The 19,548-nt window shown below is 44.7% G+C and overlaps 1 protein-coding gene across 1 annotated transcript; it reads left to right on the forward strand.

The window, feature by feature from the left end:
- Nucleotides 1-5,275: 5,275 nt before the first annotated feature.
- Ucp1 (uncoupling protein 1) lies at nt 5,276-12,982 on the forward strand. Its single transcript, XM_034522636.2, has 6 exons — nt 5,276-5,644; nt 6,304-6,502; nt 9,054-9,254; nt 9,348-9,449; nt 10,253-10,433; nt 12,741-12,982. Exons 1-6 carry the CDS (start codon nt 5,519-5,521, stop codon nt 12,853-12,855), a joined length of 924 nt encoding a protein of 307 aa, XP_034378527.1. The 5' UTR covers nt 5,276-5,518; the 3' UTR covers nt 12,856-12,982.
- Nucleotides 12,983-19,548: the final 6,566 nt, after the last annotated feature.

A 19,548-nucleotide genomic window follows, 5' to 3' on the forward strand; every position in this document is an offset into this window, starting at 1 on the left:
TAAGATCTAAATCCAAAGGTGGACAGAGCCAGAACCAGAGGAGATCAGTGAGAGGGATGTTAAGTGTGTCAGTTGAAATCTCAAGTTCAATGTTGCCGTGCCCTACAGCCTACTAAGTGGTCATCAAACTTGTTAGTTAAAAATGTAATTGCGGCTGGGTAGCGGTGGCACGCACTTTTAATCTCAGCTCTCAATAGGCAGAGGCAAGCAGATCTCTTGAGTTTGAGGCCAGCCTGATCTACAGAAAAAAGTTCTAGGACAGCCAGAGCTATAGAGAAACAAAAGAAACAGAAAATGCAGTTATAATAACCATTTGGTCACCCCCTCTCCAGGTAACATCTAGTCTTTACTGTGCTAAAATCATTGCTAGTGTTCTTTATCTATTCCTCCTAATATGGCTGCAGCTATGATTACTGTCCCATTTCACTGACAAGAACAGAGAAGCTTAAAAAGATTGAAGAGATTGCCCAAGTTCTCATAGACAGACAATGCCGGCTCAAGTGTACATGCATAGAATTCTGACAATTAAGCCACGCTCTGAATTCATGTTACAGCAGGTTGCCTGAAATGTAGAATACCTATTGCTAATCTACAGCAATAGAAGAGGCGTGGCCCCAAACAGCTCTGCCCCCTCTCCGGCCACTGCCCAACACACCACGGTCACGCTTAAGGGTGATCAACCTATAGTGACATTCCACTGCCCCATCCTTTCCCTGAATCCTATGTGAACAAATCTACCCCACCCACTGGATCTGGGGACAGAAATGTCTTCTTCTAGATATTGTTTGATTGATTGATTGATTGATTGATTGATTGATTTTCCCCTCCATTGGCCTCAAACCCTGTAAGTCTCATTTTCCTAAATTGTGTGCATCACCTTCTCTGTCTTTTTCATCAAGTACCACTGAAGAAGTTTTTAGTCATATGTATGCCTCTGTATGTATGCGCTACATGTGTGAGGGTGCCCTTGAAGGCTAGAAGAAGGTGTTGGATCCCCTGGGGCTGGTATTGTAGATCGTTTTGAGCTAACCAACACGGTATGGGGAACCAAACCCAGAGCCTCTCGAAGAGCAGCGAGTGCTCCTAATCACTGCGTCATCTCTCTGGCCCCACTTACTAAAGCTTTTTTAAAGTGCGTTTTGTGTCTTTTGTAGCCTTTGTAAATTTATTAGAAATATAAAGAAATCAAACAAAAATATACATTTGATATAACTTAGTGAAAGATATATTAGGAGTCCTAATAATTATTATACATCCTCAAATTATGGGAAAGTGTGATGCCACAAACATCCCGCAAACAGTTGATGCATTGTAGTGTTGAGTCTGGTGGTCAGAGAGACCCCAGAGAAGGCACTGGGTTGTCTCTGAGCACCGAGTTTCCCACTCTGTGGTGGGGATAACAACAGCATGGAAACTGTGCGAGAGTGTGCAAAGCTCTTCAAATGGTTTTGACATTGGCACAAATGAGGGTTGGTCAAATGCATTAAAAGGAGACATGCTTCACCAGTTTGAGCAGTGTACATATTTTGTACATCAGATACTTAGCATCAAATGGCTTGTTCACAAAAACAGTCTCGCTGATGCAGGAATATGCATTGCAAAAGCAAATAATTCTTAAATCTTCATGCATCTCTGTGCTTGCGCATGTCCAATGCACGCAGCTGCCTTCGGAGTCCAGAAGAGGCCATCAGGTCCCTAGAACTGAAGTGACAGGCAGTTGTGCCCATCTGGAGTGCTGGAAACAGAACTCTGGTCCTCTGGAAGAGCAAGAAGTGCTCTCAACTGCTGAACCCTCTCTCAGCCCCCACAGTAAAGGATTTTAGCTTCAGGAAAGAAATGTAAGGCTGCTTTCAGTAGCTCAGGTAGCTTTGAGCACAGGCATCTTGTTCTGCTGAGCAGTGTCGTAGATCAGCTTAGTCAAAAGTGAAGTGGGATTTTCCCCTCACCCTGGGCTTGATGCTCTCTTTTTAGGATGGACCAAATGCAACCCAGTCCTCTCTCTGCCCTCTCTCCTCCCTAGGCGAGTCTTCTTTCCAACTTCAGTGTCAGTTTCTAATGGTATCTTATCTCTCACCAGAAAACTTGAAATACCTCAGCCAATCCTAAAGATGTATGTCTAGATCTCAAAATGAATCGAGCATGCACATTAGTCTGTCTTTTAAATGCTAAGCTGTAATGACTCTCTCATGTCTGGGATAATTACTGTAGGGTATAAGTCCAAAAGCATTTATACCCAGGACTGCATCTCAAGACATAAACATCTCCATAGCTCCGTGCACACTGCCAAATCATCTCAAAATTATCATGCCAATTTATAGTGCCATCACTGACAGAGTACTGATACTTTAACATGGTAAGTTTAAAATGTGTGTTATATTAATTGTAAGATTGGTAGAGAAAGTTGTTATTAGATGGAAGTTGCACATTTCTGTATTAGTGTGGTTAAATGTATCTTCTCCTGTGATGAATGTCTTTATTTTTTTCTTTTAAAATATTGTCATTTGGACATCTATCTGTATAACTATGCCCTGACATTTCCTACTGGAGAGAGAGAGAAGTTACGTTGGGGGAGGGGTACAGACCCCTATTTGCAGCAAAGCACTGTGACACTTGGGTTTTGAATGCACACATTTGTTCAGAGATTCTGTGAGCACTGAGAGGGTACACGATGAGCAGGTGCCCTGTCAATGGTGTTCTACATCTTAAGAGAAGAACTCGAACAGCTCGGTAAGTGAACCTTGCTGCCACTCCTTTGCAACGTCACAGAGGGTCAGTCACCCTTGATCACACTGAACTAGTCTTCACCTTTCCACTCTTCCTGCCAGAAGAACAGAAATCGGACTCTCTGGGGACATCAGCCTCACCCCTACTGCTCTCTCCGTTATGAGGCAAACCTTCTTTCACTTCCCAGAGGCTCCAGGGACAGCAAGGTCAACCCTTTCCTCAGAATCTAGAACCACTCCCTGTCTTGAGCTGACATCACAGGGCCTCCTTGAGTGAGGATTTCATTCTGCAATATGCCATGTTTTGGGGTCAGGAATTCAGGAAAGCCTTTGCTGGGTGATAATGTTTTCTGTTTACACCCGCAGAGATGACTTGGTGCATCGAGCTCAGCACCGGAAGAGTTCAGGGTGGTCGGGACCTTGGTGAGGAACAGCGGAAGTGACTACATGGTGCCTCTCAACCATGACATCCTCAAGGACATTTGATTTTTTTTCTATGCAGTGACCCAGGGCTCCAAGTGCCATTCTTCTTAGACCATAACTGTGTTTCCTTATAGTTTGTGGTTTGTTCCCAGTCTCCTTCTCAGTCCCGCTGTGCTCACTCCCACAGAAAGTCCCCACTTCCTTTACCTCCACACTGATGACTTCGGATACCCCTCAGCTCTGACTCTCTGCAAGCAGAATGACGTTTCCTATGGGAGCTTCTGATGAAAGCATCGACACCATTTTCTCCTAATAATCCTAAGATGGGAAGTTGTCGTCTTATGAAGAGTATAAAAGTCACCTGCTTTGTGACAATCGAGTGGCAACATTGAAACATCGCCAAGACTGCAACCATCTTATCAAATGCAGAGTCATCGTCTAATAATGTTTGACTCCACAATAACCCTTTCTTAGGCTGTGTTATCTGGTTAGATGTGTCATTCACGTGAGAACCGTTTATGTCCTGCCAAGCCCTGCACACCATGTAAGATGAACCCACCCACAAGCAGAGAGGAGATGCTCACAGCCTGCTATTCATTATACTGTTGCTGCTGCTGCTGCTGCTGCTGCTGCTGCTGCTGCTGCTGCTGCTGCTGCTGTTTTGGGGTTTATTTGAGACAGGGTTTCTCTGTGTAGCCCTGGCTGTCCTAGAACTAACTCTGTGGACTAGACTGGCCTCAAACTCACAAAGAAACCCCCAGCCTCCTGAGTGCTGAGATTAAAGGTGTGTGTCACCACCACCGGCCTCTTTATTACACTTTTTCCATAGTTCAGCAGCTTCCTGACTCTCTTTTCTTCCCATCACACAGGTTCCCAGCCCCCCAGGCTAACCAAAGGCATTCTGCTCCCTCCCCCCCCCCCCATCTTTGTCTTCACACAGGCCTCTGACTGTCTGCTCATCACTGCTGTCCTGGGCCAAGCTCCAGACATTGTGGAAACGCCTCAGGACTAGGTTCTTGCTTAGTGTGCACACTTTCCCTTTAAATGTGGTGTCCAGGGGTGCTGTCTCTTACATGCCCCACTCCTGGAGATGAGAGATGAGTCCGACTTCCCTTCACTCTCCTGGGGACCATGCAGAACCTGGACACTGAAGAAGGATGCAGATACCATGATACCCAGCCTGCTTTCTTTCTCACAGTTTCTTACGTAGTATTTGTAAAGCTTTTCAAATACAAATCTTTGCTCAAAAACAGAAAAAGAAAAAAAAAAAAAAGCTTCCTCCCACCAACACATCCACAATGTCTGAACTGGCGCTAGGGAGTAACAGGATTTCAAACCTGGGACTATATTTGACACAACCACAAACCAAAGCTAGAGGGCTGTCTCAGGGTCGTGGAGCTGGTTGGATGGCTTAGTTGCATCTGAAGCCGAGCCTCTCTTCCAGGGCTCCTGCTGTAAACTATCCAAAGAAGCAGAGATCCACAGGCCTGCTAGCATGGCTATGAGCTTAGCTGACATCTCCCTACTAAGTGACCACACAATGCACTCACTTTCTCGAAAAAGTTTAGAGAGTTATTAGTTTTTGCATGGATTCCCTAGTCCTCCCATACCCCTATCCCCACCCCCCTATCCACGCCCCAGAATCTGAAGGTGACATTTGGAAAGGAATATTCAGAACTGAATATTCAGTTCATTCAGAACTGAAAGGAGAAGAAAGGGTAGCCAGGCAGATGCCCGGGAAGGGCCCGGGACTGGGACGTTCATCCTACAGGATAGCTGTGGGAGTTTTCAGCAAGATCGCCTTTATTCAAAGGAGCCAGCCCCTGCTCTGCGCTCTGGTCGAGGCTCGGAGCCTCCGCTCTGCTCTACAGCTGAAGAATGACAAAAGGCACCAGGCTGCGGGAACTCGGGGTGACGCCCCCTCCGTGTGTCCTCCAGGCATTCAGAAACCAGTGCCAAATCAGAGGTGCTGGGAGAGGCTTTGGGAGTGACTCCCCGTCTGGGAGACTTGCGCACCCAGGGCACGCCCCTGCCATGTCCCACTAGCAGGTCTTGGGAGACCTTAGCAGGCTCAGCCACTTCCCCCCAGCCCCTCCTCCAGCAATCGGGCTATATAGTTCTCCCAAGTCAGCACAGAAGTGCCGGGCAATCTGGGTTTAACGGGTCCTACTGGCCCGAGGGAGAGAAAGGGACGCTCACCTTTGAGCTCCTCCACAGCGCTTCCTCCTGCACCGGCACTACCCAGCCTGGGTGGCTGCCCCAGAAGTCCGAAGTCGCGGGTTCGTACCCGCATCAGGCAACAGTGCTACTGTTGTCTTCAGGGCTAATTCCTTTTTGTCTTGCACTTGCGCCTCTCTGCCCTCCGAGCCAGGATGGTGAGCCCGACAACTTCCGAAGTGCAACCCACCATGGGGGTCAAGATCTTCTCAGCCGGCGTTTCAGCCTGCCTGGCAGATATCATCACCTTCCCGCTGGACACCGCCAAAGTCCGCCTTCAGGTAGAGTTCAGTGAAGTTGGCGAGGGTCCTCCAAGCAGAGCAACTGCTGTGGGCATGCCTGTGATGTGTGCTGTGCTCTAACCGCCCTTTCTCAGGGTGGCTCTGTCTTGGGAATGAATGCTCAGAAAGGAATGGGACCCTTTTCTCGAATTGGCTGAAGAGCCGCGGATGATGGGTTAACAGTGACCTCTGCCAAACCTTTCATAAGGCAATGGTGTCCTGAGCAGGTGGGGTCCCAATAATTAAGACAAGCCCCTCAGAGTTTACAAGCCCGACGCTGTTACCTTTCTTTGAGTCTTCAGGGGTACTGTACCATCCTGTTTTTAAGGGCTCTGGAGAGTTCCTGGGTACCTTGTTTAGGTGATCATCGCCTGCATTGTAGCAAGCTCCACCTCTGAGATGGAGATAGATAGATAGATAGATAGATAGATAGATAGATAGATAGACAGATAATAGATAAAGACAGAGGGAGAAAGATGCAATTATGGAATTATGGGATGGTGTGCAGAAGAGGTTGTTGAGAAAGGAAATATATAAAAAGAGCCCTACCTAGGGCACCAGTCTTATTCAGTCCCCACCCCACCCCCGACACACCAGGTAGGACCCCTTTACTTAATGGACAGCCACTTCCCTCTGACCTGCACCTTTCTGATTTCCAGGTCCAAGGTGAAGGCCCGGCTTCCAGCACCATTAGGTATAAAGGTGTCCTAGGGACCATCACTACCCTGGCAAAAACAGAAGGATTTCCGAAACTGTACAGCGGTCTGCCCGCGGGCATTCAGAGGCAAATCAGCTTTGCCTCGCTCAGGATTGGCCTCTACGACACGGTCCAGGAGTACTTCTCTTCAGGGAGAGAAAGTAAGGAGTGCGGTTGTCGTCGAGGGGGGAGCAGCTATGCCCCAGACCAGGTTCTATTCAAAAAACTGAAAAATTAGTAATAGTATGTTTGCCCAGCATGAACTAGGCCCTGGGTTCCATCCCAGCAGCCCCAAGTCACCCAAAGTAACAGCATGTAGTGGCCTTCATAACAATTGTTAAAAAAAAAAAAAAAAAAAAGACAATATTTACACTGTCTCTTTTCTCCTAGAAAGAAAAGGAGATATGCATATCAGTTCTTCCCATGTTTACATTTGTAAAAATCAACTGGCCAGTGAGGGAAGCTTGTGTTTCTTCGTGGGAAATGTGGGTGGGCTATAAAGCAATTTGTAAAGCTTTCCCAAACAGCAGAGCCCCGGAGAAGCCTAGAGGGCGTGTGCAAAGTTGAAAAGAGGCCATCACACTCCCCGAGTCTGCATGAATGTCTAAGTAAAACTCATGTACACAGAACAGGTCTGGATGTCAGAGGTTAGCAAGAGGAGACACCTAGAGTGGCTCATCTGGGTGATTTTCTGCAAATTCTTTAATCAATCACCAGTTATATCAGGCTCCAAAGTAATCAGATTTATTCTGTTAGAGCTCCTTGTTCTGCATTCTGCTTCTTCAGTGGATCTAGTAAGATTTGTTGAACTGTCCTGGGTGGGGAAACTGTGCTTGGTTGGCCAATGACAGTTGCCACTCTAGATAGGAGCCTCCAGCTCAGCTGGCTACACAACCATGACATCTGCTATGTTGCAAGCCACCACAGCATGGGCACAGTGAAGGGGCATGATTGTACAAGACTCTTGAAGAGTTGATATCTGCACTGACTCTTCAGAGAGCAGAGGGAGACGTCAAGGGCCAGTAGCAAAGTGGTAAGGAAAGTCCTTTCCAGCCAAGTGAAGACTGTGCACAAAATCTGAGTGAGGAACGGATATGCAGGGCAGAAAGGGTGGGCGCATTGGTGAGAAGGGACAGGTGAGTCCAGAAAAAAGCAGGAACCGGTCACAAAGGGCCTTGCAGTTCATGCTAAGGAGTTTGCATTCTGCCCATACAATGATGGGAAGTCACTGCAAACATGCTAAGCAGGCCATCAGGTGTGGTGGCATGTACCTAGAATCACAGAACTAGGGAGATAGGAACATGAAGATCAAGAGTTCAAGGCCAGCCTGAGCCACCTAGAAAGATTCTGTCTCAAGTAAATAAATAGATAGCTAGGCCTGGAACTCACTAGTAGAACACTTAGCCTTGGGCTCAATCTTCAGCATGAAAAAAAAAAAAAAGCAAGTTAAGCAAGTGTGATACAAACATTTATACTTCAAAGGATTGCGTTGGCAGCAGTAAAGAATACGTATATAAGAAATCGTAAGTCAGAAATGACTGTGGTGTGCGCTATCGCATGCAGGGAAGAAGAATCAGGATGCCGATCAGAATCCTGTAAAACACAACTGATTAAATGTGGTGGGAAAGAAAGCTGAGACCAGCTTGGTGTGTTCTCTGTGTGCTGAGAGCTTTATCTGTCTGAACTCAGGCCCCGTGAGCATGATGTTGATGTTATCCCTGTTTTGTGCACTGGAGGCAGAGGTGGAAAGACGAAGAAAGGCTTTAATGAGTGAACATTCTTGAACCTTAACTGTATTCTCTGTAGAATGAATTTCCTGAGTTTCAGGATTACTGAAGTTGTATTAAATGATGTTTGTCTTCGTCAACAGACTTTTTTTTCCAAATTTTTAAGACAAAGACTTCTCTGTCTTTTTTTTTTTTTTAACCTTTTGAACATTGTCTGATGTCTTGCATTAAGGCAGTTGCCCACTGGGTTTTCCCTAGGACCACTAATAATCAACACTGTAATTGATAGGGAAACCTAGCATCACTGGTGACCAGGTGCCTCCTCCCACTTGGGAAATACTAAAATGACAGGTAAATGCAGGAAAGGACCAAGCTGCTGTTTTTCCTTTCTCCTTGGAAGTCTTCATCTTGGAGGAGAAAAGTAAAACCTAGGCTACTGAAGTTTTCTAGTACGGTTGTCTGTTGTGAGTCGGTGCGGCTTCCAAAACCCGTCAGCATCTGATGGAGCATCAGGAAAGAAGAAAGGACACGATGTAAACATACTAGAGACAGAGAGATGGCTCAGTCAGTAAAGTGCCTGCCTCATAAGCACAGAGACCTGAATCCTAAAACTCATACCACCGCCCCAAATCCAGGAGTGCTAGCACCGGCGCATGGTGTCTGCCAGGCAAGCTGCCCAGCAGCAAGAGTTCCTATCTCAAAAAAGAAAAATAAATCCAGGAGTGCTAGCACCGGCGCATGGTGTCTGCCAGGCAAGCTGCCCAGCAGCAAGAGTTCCTATCTCAAAAAAGAAAAATAATGGTTCCTGGAGAAGCATGGGCAGAGGTTGTCCTCTAGTATACACACACACACACACACACACACACACACACACACACACACACACACGACTAGCCATAAAAATTTAAATATACATGGATGCCTTGGTGGGGGCAGGGCTCTCGATTTTTCTTTTCTTAACCATCTTTTTATTCTTCCTGGATAGCACCTGCCTCTTTGGGGAACAAGATCTCAGCTGGCTTAATGACTGGAGGTGTGGCAGTATTCATTGGGCAGCCTACAGAGGTCGTGAAGGTCAGAATGCAAGCACAGAGCCACCTGCACGGGATCAAACCCCGCTACACTGGGACCTACAATGCTTACAGAGTTATAGCCACCACAGAAAGCTTGTCAACACTTTGGAAAGGTAGCTAACTGCCAAAAGGATTGCCATAGTACTTAAGGCACAAAACCCAGTCATCAGCTCAGTTATTAAATGCTGTCTTGTTTTTTTTTACAGGGACGACCCCTAATCTAATGAGAAATGTCATCATCAATTGTACAGAGCTGGTAACATATGACCTCATGAAGGGGGCCCTTGTAAACAACAAAATAATGGCAGGTACTTCCCCTTCTATATCCCAAACACATCTGCACTTTCCAATCTTGGTTTAGAGTTTCTAAAGACACGCTGTATTGCATTGCTCAATTCTAGTAGACTTCTCTTTTGAGAGGGGTGTCTGTGTGTGTGTGTGTGTGTGTGTGAGAGAGAGAGAGAGAGAGAGAGAGAGAGAGAGAGAGAGAGAGAGAGAGAGAGAGAATATAATGGTCTGGAACTTGGTATATAGACCAGGCTAGTCACTATGTGCTGGGTTAAAAAGTGTGTCCCTACCACACCTAACAAATTTAATTAAAAGTTATATTGGAACAAAGCTTTTGTTTCAGCTTTGCTGTAAAAGTACAAAAGAATATTGCAGCAATATTCTCCATTAATAGCAAGAAGTGAGCGTCTACTGCAATTCTCCCCTCGGGCCTGCAGAATCAGGAGGCAGTCAAGAGCAGCTTACATGCAGAGTTAATCATAATTTCATCTAAATCACATCCAAACTGTTTTCACAGACACGGACATTCTCCTTTGATGATTTGAATTCAATCTAATGGTGCTAGGGGCTTGGGTATCGGGCATTATACCAGGTCCAAGGTACAAAGAAAACAGTGTTAGCCTAAAATAATAAATCTGTAAATGGATCTGCAGTCATTAGCACGTACCATCAGCCATGTTTCTCTACGAAGCACATGCTACTTCTTATATGCTAATATATTTATAAGTTCTCATATTAACTTCCGGTTACTAATACGTTTATGAGTATCTAACAGGTAAGTGCAGCCACATGCAGCTCAAAGTCTGGTGTTGGTCACTTTCAGATGACGTCCCCTGCCATTTACTGTCGGCTCTTGTCGCTGGGTTTTGCACCACACTCCTGGCCTCTCCAGTGGATGTGGTAAAAACAAGATTCATCAACTCTCTGCCAGGACAGTATCCAAGCGTACCCAGCTGTGCAATGACCATGTACACCAAGGAAGGACCGACAGCCTTTTTCAAAGGGTAGGATGTGACCTTCTGTGTTTATAAAGCTGTGTTTAAGGTGCCTGTGTGTGCTGGGGACTGCCTCAGCAAGACACCTGGCATTTAGCCCACCAGGTCCCTGCAATGGCCTCCAACTACATCTTTACCTCTTCATAAATGTTTTCAATCCACCAGTTCAATCACGCCACAAAGTAAAAGCTAAATAGTTTTTTTTGGTAGCACTTAAGGAGACTCAAACCCGGGGCCTTGCACATGCCAGGCAACGAGTCTTATGCCCTCAACCTAATTTAAAATATCTCTATTAAAGCAAAACCGCAGAAAATGTAACACCAAGAATGCTCTCTGAATAATGATTACATTCACTTTGAAAGTACTATTGAGAGATAGATAACATTTTCCCACAAAGTGCTGGTGTATTATATTGGAAACCGCTTTCCTAATAAAATACAATATGACCTGGTTTTTAAAAATATATTAAATTTAACCTTTTAACCTTTTGAATTGCAAAGCCATACCCCACAATTTATAACTAAAATGTGAATGCATATTATATAAAATTTCAAGTCTGTTCTTATGATACATTAATACAAATAATATACATTGTAAGACATTAACTTAAATGGACATAGCACTTATAAATTCTTAACCACTTAATATTTTTGATATTTTGTAAATTTAATTTTTTAAATGCTGTTTTTCAAATTTTAAAATATTTTCTAATATGGGTCAACGTTGACAAATGGTACTAAATTAAACAGGCTGAGTTTGCTGTGGTGGCACACACTTGTAATCCCAGAATGCGGGAGGCTGGGGCACAAGGATTGCCTTGAGTTCAAGACCAGCTAGAGCCACATAGCAAGACTCAGTCTCAAATACAGAAACCAGGAGAAGGCTCAGTCTGTAAAGCACTTGTCGCATGTACATGGGAGCTGGAGTTCTGTTCCAGAGCCCGTGTAAAAGCCGGGCATGATGGCATATGCTTGCAAGCCCAGCAGCGTTAGGGAGGCAGAAAAATGGGGTTCCCTGGTGCTCACTGGCCAGCCAGGCTGGTCTAATATTTAGCTCCGTATCTCAGGAGAGACCCTGTCTCAAAAAGAAGTCCGTGCGGAGGAACAACCAAGGTTAACCTCTGACAGGGGTGGGGAGCCAGTGTTTAATGAATGAAGAGTCTGAGGAAATGAATGCCAGACAGTCCCGTGCTTACTACACATTGTGCTTGCACTTACGCTGCAAAGTGATACACGGGAAAAAGGTTGAAACGTCCATTTTTATGTTATTTATATCTTCTCTCTCTCTCTCTCTCTCTCTCTCTCTCTCTCTCTCTCTCTCTCTCTCTCTCTCTCTCTCTCTCTCTCTCACACACACACACACACACACCTGGGTCAAGAGAACTATGTTGGCATATGTGTAGTCTTAGCACCGGGGAGACAGGGCCAGAAGTATTGATTGCTAGTAATCTGAAGCTAGCCTAGGCTGTGGAGGCCACCCTGAGCTATATAGCAAGACCCACTCTCAAAACTAAAGCAAAACAAACAATAAGAGCAAAGCAAATTGGAAGGTACTTTTTGCAGGGGAGGCTTCTTTTAAAGAAAAATCTACTCGGAGCTGTGGAGAAGGCTCGCGACTAAAAGCGCTGGCTGTTCTAGAGAGAGCCTGGGTCTGGCTCACGGCACTCACATTCACAGCCATCCACAAGACTCCTGTTCAGAGAATCGGATCTCCCCTGGCCTTCCTGCGCCCCAGGGGTGCACATAGTGCACAGACACAGACACGCATGCAGGGAAAACACACACACACACAATTGTATTTTTAAAAAAATCTATTCAAAGCAGCTTTAACTGTCAACACATTGTCTTCTGGAGCAACGTTTGGTATAAAAGCCATTCTGCAGAATTTAGTGGAATTCCCTAATCCCAGAGCTGACTGAGTCATATTAGACAATCCCAGCTTCCCCTCCTGGATGTGGGCATGCGGCTGAGCACTTTCCTTCCCTCTGTGTCCTCTCAAGAGTTTCCTACTTCCTGTTTAGGAAGTAAAGTGAAACGAAAGTTTCCTCTCCCCTCCAAAGGAGGGAAGTGTTGCTTAGCAACGCCATTGCTTCAGCTCCGTGGGGTAGGGAGACAGGTGGGGCTGGTCTGAGTGGGCTCTTGGTCTGAAGCAGTAGAGACACCTAGAGGAAACCTGATTGTCCGCAGAGGAAAGATGAGCGACGGCGTCATCCGGTACTTTTATCTTCCTTATATTTTATGATTCACGTAAGCTGCCCGTCGCCATGGCCTTGTGACTTTCAAACAACTAACAGGATAGTGCCTTGTTCTTCCCCAGGTTTGTGCCTTCTTTTCTGCGACTCGGGTCCTGGAACGTCATCATGTTTGTGTGCTTTGAACAGCTGAAAAAAGAGCTGACGAAGTCCAGGCAGACAGTGGACTGCACCACATAAGCAACTTGGAGGGACTGATGCTGATTGTCACTGGGCTCCTGGGAGACCACAAATAAAACCAACCAAAGCGATCAAACCAACAGCTCTCTTCACTTCATTTACATTAAAAGATAATTTCCAGTAGAGAGTTTTGAAACATCTTTTAATTTTCCTTAAAGGGAAAACTAATACATACACATAATTTTTATTCTTACTGTCTTAAGGATGGAAGAGCATGACATCCAGTAATACCCTGACAAAATAATGCCTATATAAGGTACTGTATTTAACTGGAATTGGGAAAGGGTGGGGGTGTGTGACTGAGTATAAATAATTTTAATTACAGCTCAAACTAGTGGAAAGGAAAAACTAAAAACACTTTACACTGATAAACACTTTTAAAAGGAAGCTATCAAAGAAAATATTGCCATTTTTATTTATTAACCACAGTTCACAGCTAATTTACTCAATAAAGTATTGCTAGTTCCATTTAATATTGGTCTTTTCAAGAAGTCTATACCTGGATTTAAGAGTTGAGGCTCAGCTAGAGTACAGAATTGCCCCCATAGCAAGGGAAGTTCTTCTGAATCAAAAGTACAAGCTAACTCAGTTTATACAGGTGTCTGTCCATATCTTACGGCATCTATAACAACTTATAACTGGAGACACGATATTCATTTAGTCACTAGTGTTACATTGGTGAATCTTGACTTTGTCTTTCCCATGCTTTGGAGGGAGAGAGAGCCACTGTCCATGTGAGATCTAGGGTGGAGTGGCCATTGGCTACTCCTACTGGGCCTAGAGTAGCAGGCAGGAGATTAGAAACATACCTAAGCTGAGGGCAGATTTAGGGTACTGAGCAGGGTCAAACGGTAACTGAGCAACTGAAGCTGAGGACAGATTTAGGGTGTTGAGGGAAAATAAGTGTACAATAGCCAAGGAAGGCTTGGAAGAGCCTGGCCATTGAGGTAAAGCATATCAAAATAAACTTGTGTGTGTGTGTGTGTGTGTGCGTCTGTGTGTCTGTGTGTGTATGTGTCTGTCTGTCTGTCTGTCTGTCTGTCTTTCATCCACGGATCCTTGGGAACCTGGGCAGGGCTGATACTGATGTCCGCCTAGAGCTTTAAGCAGGGTAGTAGGAACTACTTGCTACAGTACCCTGTTCCTGATTTAGTCGATTCAAGGTGTGTTGGCTTTGGCAAGTTCCCTCCTGGGCCTCATACTGCTGTGTTGGTCTGTTTTGTGTTGCTGTGGGTCCTTTTGCTCCACCCACTTAGAAATCATAGACAAACAGGAGCTATTCTCATATGCTGGTGTTTGGTGGCTTCTGTGTCCGTCTGTATATGACAACAGCTGCAGCAGAGGCGGAAGCAGGAATGGGTATCCTTAGTGCAGATGTGTGTACAGGGTACTTAATTCTACGTGTCCACTCTTCTGCAGCCCTGGGCTGTGATGCACCAAGGCATCAGAGCACCTCAGCCCTTGATGGCAGACAGTATTGCAACAATTGTATAGGTCTAGGAAGATGAGATGTCTGTATCTAACTTAACCCTGGTCAGTGTCACAGCGACTGTCCAGGCTTGGTCTGCAAGCTACGGAGATGGAAGAAGACAAGACCCTTAGAAACTTTTCATTCAAGTTAATGTTGCAATGTCAGGGGAGGCAGGATGGGTATCACTTCCTAGCTAATTCCTTCAGTGATCCCAGGCAGCCTGATCCAATAGCTAGAGAAGGGATATTTGCACCAATCGCATCAGGCATCATACGCAAATGAAAGCATGTTCACACTAACAGGCCGCCTCTTGGCACCCATCACAGCAGTTCCTTGTCCAGACCACCAGGGGGCTCCTTCCCTGGCCTGTGTGGAAATGGTTGGAGGCTTCTTTATGGGTTCTTTTTTCTTCCACGATTCTCCACCCTTTCAGCCCCCTAATCCTAGATAAGAGAGAAAAAAAGGACAAAGAGAAAAAGAAAGAGATCCCTGAATAAAGTCGAGGGTCAGAAAGGAGGCAATGTTATTGTTAGACTACTTGCTGCTGACAAGTCCCTTGAGGCAAATTTGATCTTCACCGGCAGGATATCTAATTTCTTCTCCTTGTTGTTTCTTCTTTGTACGTGAGTACTTAACAAATCACGACCAATAGCAGCCAGTAACAACCAACCAACAGCCCACTCAGCCTCCCAGGGACCTAGCATTTATTAAAATTACAAACATCACATAATGGCAGAAACTATCTGTAGCCGGCAAAATCACGCCCCTGCCAGAGCACCAGGCAAATCATACTCAGCTGCCGTGGACAACCTAAAGCAGCCTCATATCCCACGTGTGCCAGTAAAAAAAAAAAAAAAAAAAAAAAAAAAAAAACATATTCTTAAGATATTTCTGTGGTTTTTTAAAGAAACCCAAACTCCAGAATTCTCACTATAGGGTTGTCTCGGGTTCCTCCAACGCTTGTGAGAGTAATAACTATGGTACAGACAGAGGGTTTGAAACAGTCCTGAGGCTGTACCTTCAGGAACTGGGGCAACCAGTGCCTTTCTTTGTGTATTTCTGACAAGGTATTCATGGAGTTTTCAAAGCAGCTAGTGTTTACACAAGGGTAACCCGCTATGTTTGACTGATAGTCCTCTCAAAACACTTGGAAAGCAAGGAGTCCAAAGGATGCGTGCCGATCAGAGTCAAATTGTCTCATCCGTCACATCGTTGCTTACTTACGGGAAGATGAGCCCCAGAGTGCATGCTCAGGACAAAGACCTAATAGTACCACTAAAGGTGCTTTTAGCATTTAACACCTGCCCAGGACCTAGGGAGAGCTGAGTCTCCTTTATCTGTCTCAGAGGAAGGACACTTTGTTCTTTTTATAGTAGCCCATCTTCAGGGAACTGACTCCAGAGAGATACAACCCTTTCTTCCAGACCAGCACTAATATTTTCATAAGTGTGGATCCTCCAGGACCTAATTACCCACCCCAGGCCTCCCCTTTCATGTTCCATCATCTCAATGGTACACGCCAGGGGTGACTCCAGTAGTGTATGAAACTAGAGGAATAGCCACACCAAAGCTCCCACCGCCATTCCTCACTTGTTAACTGCAGGACTTTGTGGTGTGTGCTTTCACGTCTTTCCAGACACTGTTCAGCAGCTCTGACCATTCCGGTGTGCTCAAAGCTGACTTCCTATGTTATGTGAGCATCTCCCTTTTGTAGCGTCTTCTCATCTGGAGTCATCACTGTCGACCTGTGCACCCGCACCCCGAGAGACCCGTAAAGAACAGTCATGTGCACAGCCTTGAGCAGTGAGGGATTGGGATGCTATATCAGTTTCTCATTTCTGCCAACCCTCAGGTAAAATGACACTGAGCTATCAAACTCCAGCTGCATACAATGGCATTCTGCTTACTATGAAGACCCTAATTACCTTTCAGTCTCCTGTCAGTCTCCCAGGGCCTGGCCAGTGTCTCCTGGGATCACCTTCCATGGGGCTGCAAAAGGCTTTGATAGGTTGGCTTCTGGAGGAATCTCAAACCTTAGAGTGTCCTGTTTCACAAATAAGAAAGAAAGCAGGTCACTTTATTTCTTTGCTTCACCCTGTTTCCCCTGTGGCAGTAACACATGAAGGCAATTAAGATAGTAAACCCTTGTATATAAGAAAGTCAATCAGAAAATCTGCATCTGACATTGTGTACAGAGAGGGAAAACAGCTGTAGGTTCTGTACTCATATGCAAGGAGACATAAGCAAATCAATGTCCGGTTCCCCGACAGCCCACTGAACATCTGATTCATTGGGGAAGCGTCCCTACTGGAGTTTGGCAGATCCCAACCTGTGATTCTTCTTTTTCACACAAATGGCAAATGGTTGCTGTCTGATCCTTTGTTATTTAACAAGGAAAGGTCTGTAAGTCTCTTGCTTAGAAATCATATTAGCTTGTTTTTCTCTTCAAGTTTTAGTGAGGACATTTTTATCAGAGAATATAACATATACATAAAATCACATAAAACAAATGCTTGGCTTAATAAACTAAGCAAGCAAGCAACCATGGTGAAGCTCAAGAAACCAAGGACCCAGATCCACCTTCACCCCGTGACCTCACCTTGGTGGCTAATGTTGTTTAGACTTTTTAAAAATTATAGATTCATATGCATTTACACTTCAGTTGTCTTATTGGGGGGGGTATTTTAATTGAACCATTTGTTGGGTGTGTGGCATCTTTTGCTAATATTGTATACTTAGGGTTGCTCAGGCAGTCTTTCCTAGGTGCGGTTCCTGGACAATCAGTAGTGCCCAGCATTGTATTGCAAATATTATCAGACCTGATCTACTCCATTTGATGGACATCTGAGCTTTCCTTTCAGGCTCTGATGCTTATGAATTCTTATGACATAGGTACTCACTTCCTACTACTGCAATGATACACTATAACAAATTAAGTGGCTTGAAACAACACAAATTTATTAACTTACTGTTTGTTCTGAAGGTCAGAAGTCTCAAACGCATTTGTAGAGATATGCCCCCTGCAGGTCCCAGAGGAGAACGCATTTCCTTCCTCAAACCCTTGACTTCTCTGCTTCTTCCAATTCTCTTCTGTCATTTAATGTAACAAATCCGTTTGGTCATCCATGGAAGGCTGTGCCCTGGTACACATGTGCACTCATTTGTATAGGACAGCTACTTAAGTCAAGCTCTTGCCAATGTGACAGATTGGGCTGTTGTTTCTCACTTTTTGCCACACCTACTAAGTGTCTTGGGTTTGACTCTACAACTTTCTCTGTCAATACTTAAACAGAAGTGACATGAGCAAAAATGGAAATATGTTTGCATAGCTGGCTTGCCCACTAATATTCAACAACGGTCTACCAGGCGTGTGAAATGCCTTGCAAAGCTATTGATATAAAAAGACCACAGCAGTTTGAGAGAAGGTATCCCTCTGAATACAGACCATGAAGGAGACAAAAATGCTTTAATTTATAGATTCCATTCGATGTGTAAGGTCAATATGAGGAGAAAATATTTTCCAATCTATGAATACGATATGTATCTCCAGTTTTGTTTTTAATGTAGCATGGCGTGGTCTCCTTGTCAGGGTGTAATACCCACATTTGGTGTATTTATTCTTAGGTACCTGTCTTAGTTAGGATTTCTATTCCTGCAATAAAAGACCATGAGTGAAATAAACTTAAGAAAGAAAGGGTTTATTTCACCTCACACTCACTGGTAACAGGTCACCTTTGAGGAAAGTCAGGGCAGTGCCCTGGTGGCTGGATGTGGGGAAAGGGTCATTAGGGGGTGCTGCTTACAGGCCTGACCATCTGGCTGGCTCATTCTGGTTTCTTATACCCCCAGGACACCTGCCGAGTGGTAGCACCACCCACAGTGAGCTGGGTTCTCCCTCATCAATCACCAATGAAGAAAATGACCCTCAGATTTGTTTACAGGCCAATCCTATGGCGGCATTTTCTCAATTAAAAGTCTCTCTTCCCAGATGACCCTACCTGTGCCCAGCTGACATAAATCTAACCAGCAAGGTGCTTTGGGGACAGGACAGTGTGTGTTAATACTATTAGGGCATTTTTGCAGATTTTCTAGCTGCTTTGGGGTGACATTAAAATATAATTTTTGAAATCTTGACTCCATTTATTTAAAAGTCATTCTGCATTTTATTTTCCTCTTGTTCTATTTGTATGCTTGACGTGTTCTCCTAACACGTTTAACTATGCTGGACACACTGCTAAGCTTTTTTAACTTGGCACATAAATCGTGTAGACATATGGGGGTGCCATGTAATTTTTTTAAATACACATTTCACTATATAATGTTCACACCAGAGTAAGTGTGTATAAACACCTATAGCTCCTTAAATATTTGTTCTTTGTGGTGAGAATATTCAAATTTTTCTTGTATCGTCTCTGGAACATACAGTACATTGCTCTCTAATAGGCTTGAGCCGCTGGCTTCGTGGTCTAACTGTGATGGTTTTCTTTGCTGTCGTTTAGGCTCTTTGTTTGCTCTTGCTGTGAGACAGTCTTATTCTGTAGCCCCAGTTGGCCTTAAAGTCTCAGAGGCCCTACTGCCTTCTGCTTCCAAGCACTCTGGATTACACAGGTGAACCACCACGCCTCGCTTTCATATTGATCTTATTAGCAACTTTGCCAACCCATTATAGTTCATATAGAAATTCTTTTGACATTTTTTTCTTTGCATATTTCTATCTCTTCTGAACAGTAGCTTGTTGCTTTCTATGTTTGTTTTTATGCAGTAGTTATCTCTGGTGTGTTCAACAAATCTCCATGGGTCTCCCATTGACAACACAGTCCACTTTCCTGCTCCATTCACAGGAGGCTTGGCCTCCTGATTTGCAGCACCCAGTGGCACACATTGTGAGAGGCTAGAATGCCTTTGAGCAGTTTGGCTTGTTATTGTGCTCCTGAATCATTGTAAGAATATGCCTCAGGTTAGTTCCAGAAGAGTTGGAACCAAAACACTTTCAAAACCTGTGGCACTGGCATAAGGCAAGAAGAATTCTGAAAACATCCTAGCTGACTGGACAGCCTACTGGGATGAGGAGATGCTTTCACTGTGACCCATGTAGCTATGTTTGTGGTTGAGTGCGAGACAACACTTTTGGGCATTAGCTGACTTACACCGTTTGTGATAAAGGCAATTCTTTTAACTTGGTCCCTGTTAATCATACTTGTGTGTTTTATAAAATGAAGATA

This window comes from Arvicanthis niloticus, chromosome 18 (assembly GCF_011762505.2).
Source record: "Arvicanthis niloticus isolate mArvNil1 chromosome 18, mArvNil1.pat.X, whole genome shotgun sequence".
Classification (NCBI taxonomy): Eukaryota; Metazoa; Chordata; class Mammalia; order Rodentia; family Muridae; genus Arvicanthis; species Arvicanthis niloticus.

Excerpts from the sequence above, each read along its gene's own strand:
- Ucp1 (XM_034522636.2), top strand. The coding sequence starts at position 5,519 with ATGGTGAGCCCGACAACTTCCGAAGTGCAACCCACCATGGGGGTCAAG. Across the intron at positions 5,645-6,303 it reads CCGCCAAAGTCCGCCTTCAG|GTCCAAGGTGAAGGCCCGGC; the intron begins GTAGAGTTCAGT and ends TCTGATTTCCAG. Across the intron at positions 9,450-10,252 it reads AAACAACAAAATAATGGCAG|ATGACGTCCCCTGCCATTTA; the intron begins GTACTTCCCCTT and ends GGTCACTTTCAG.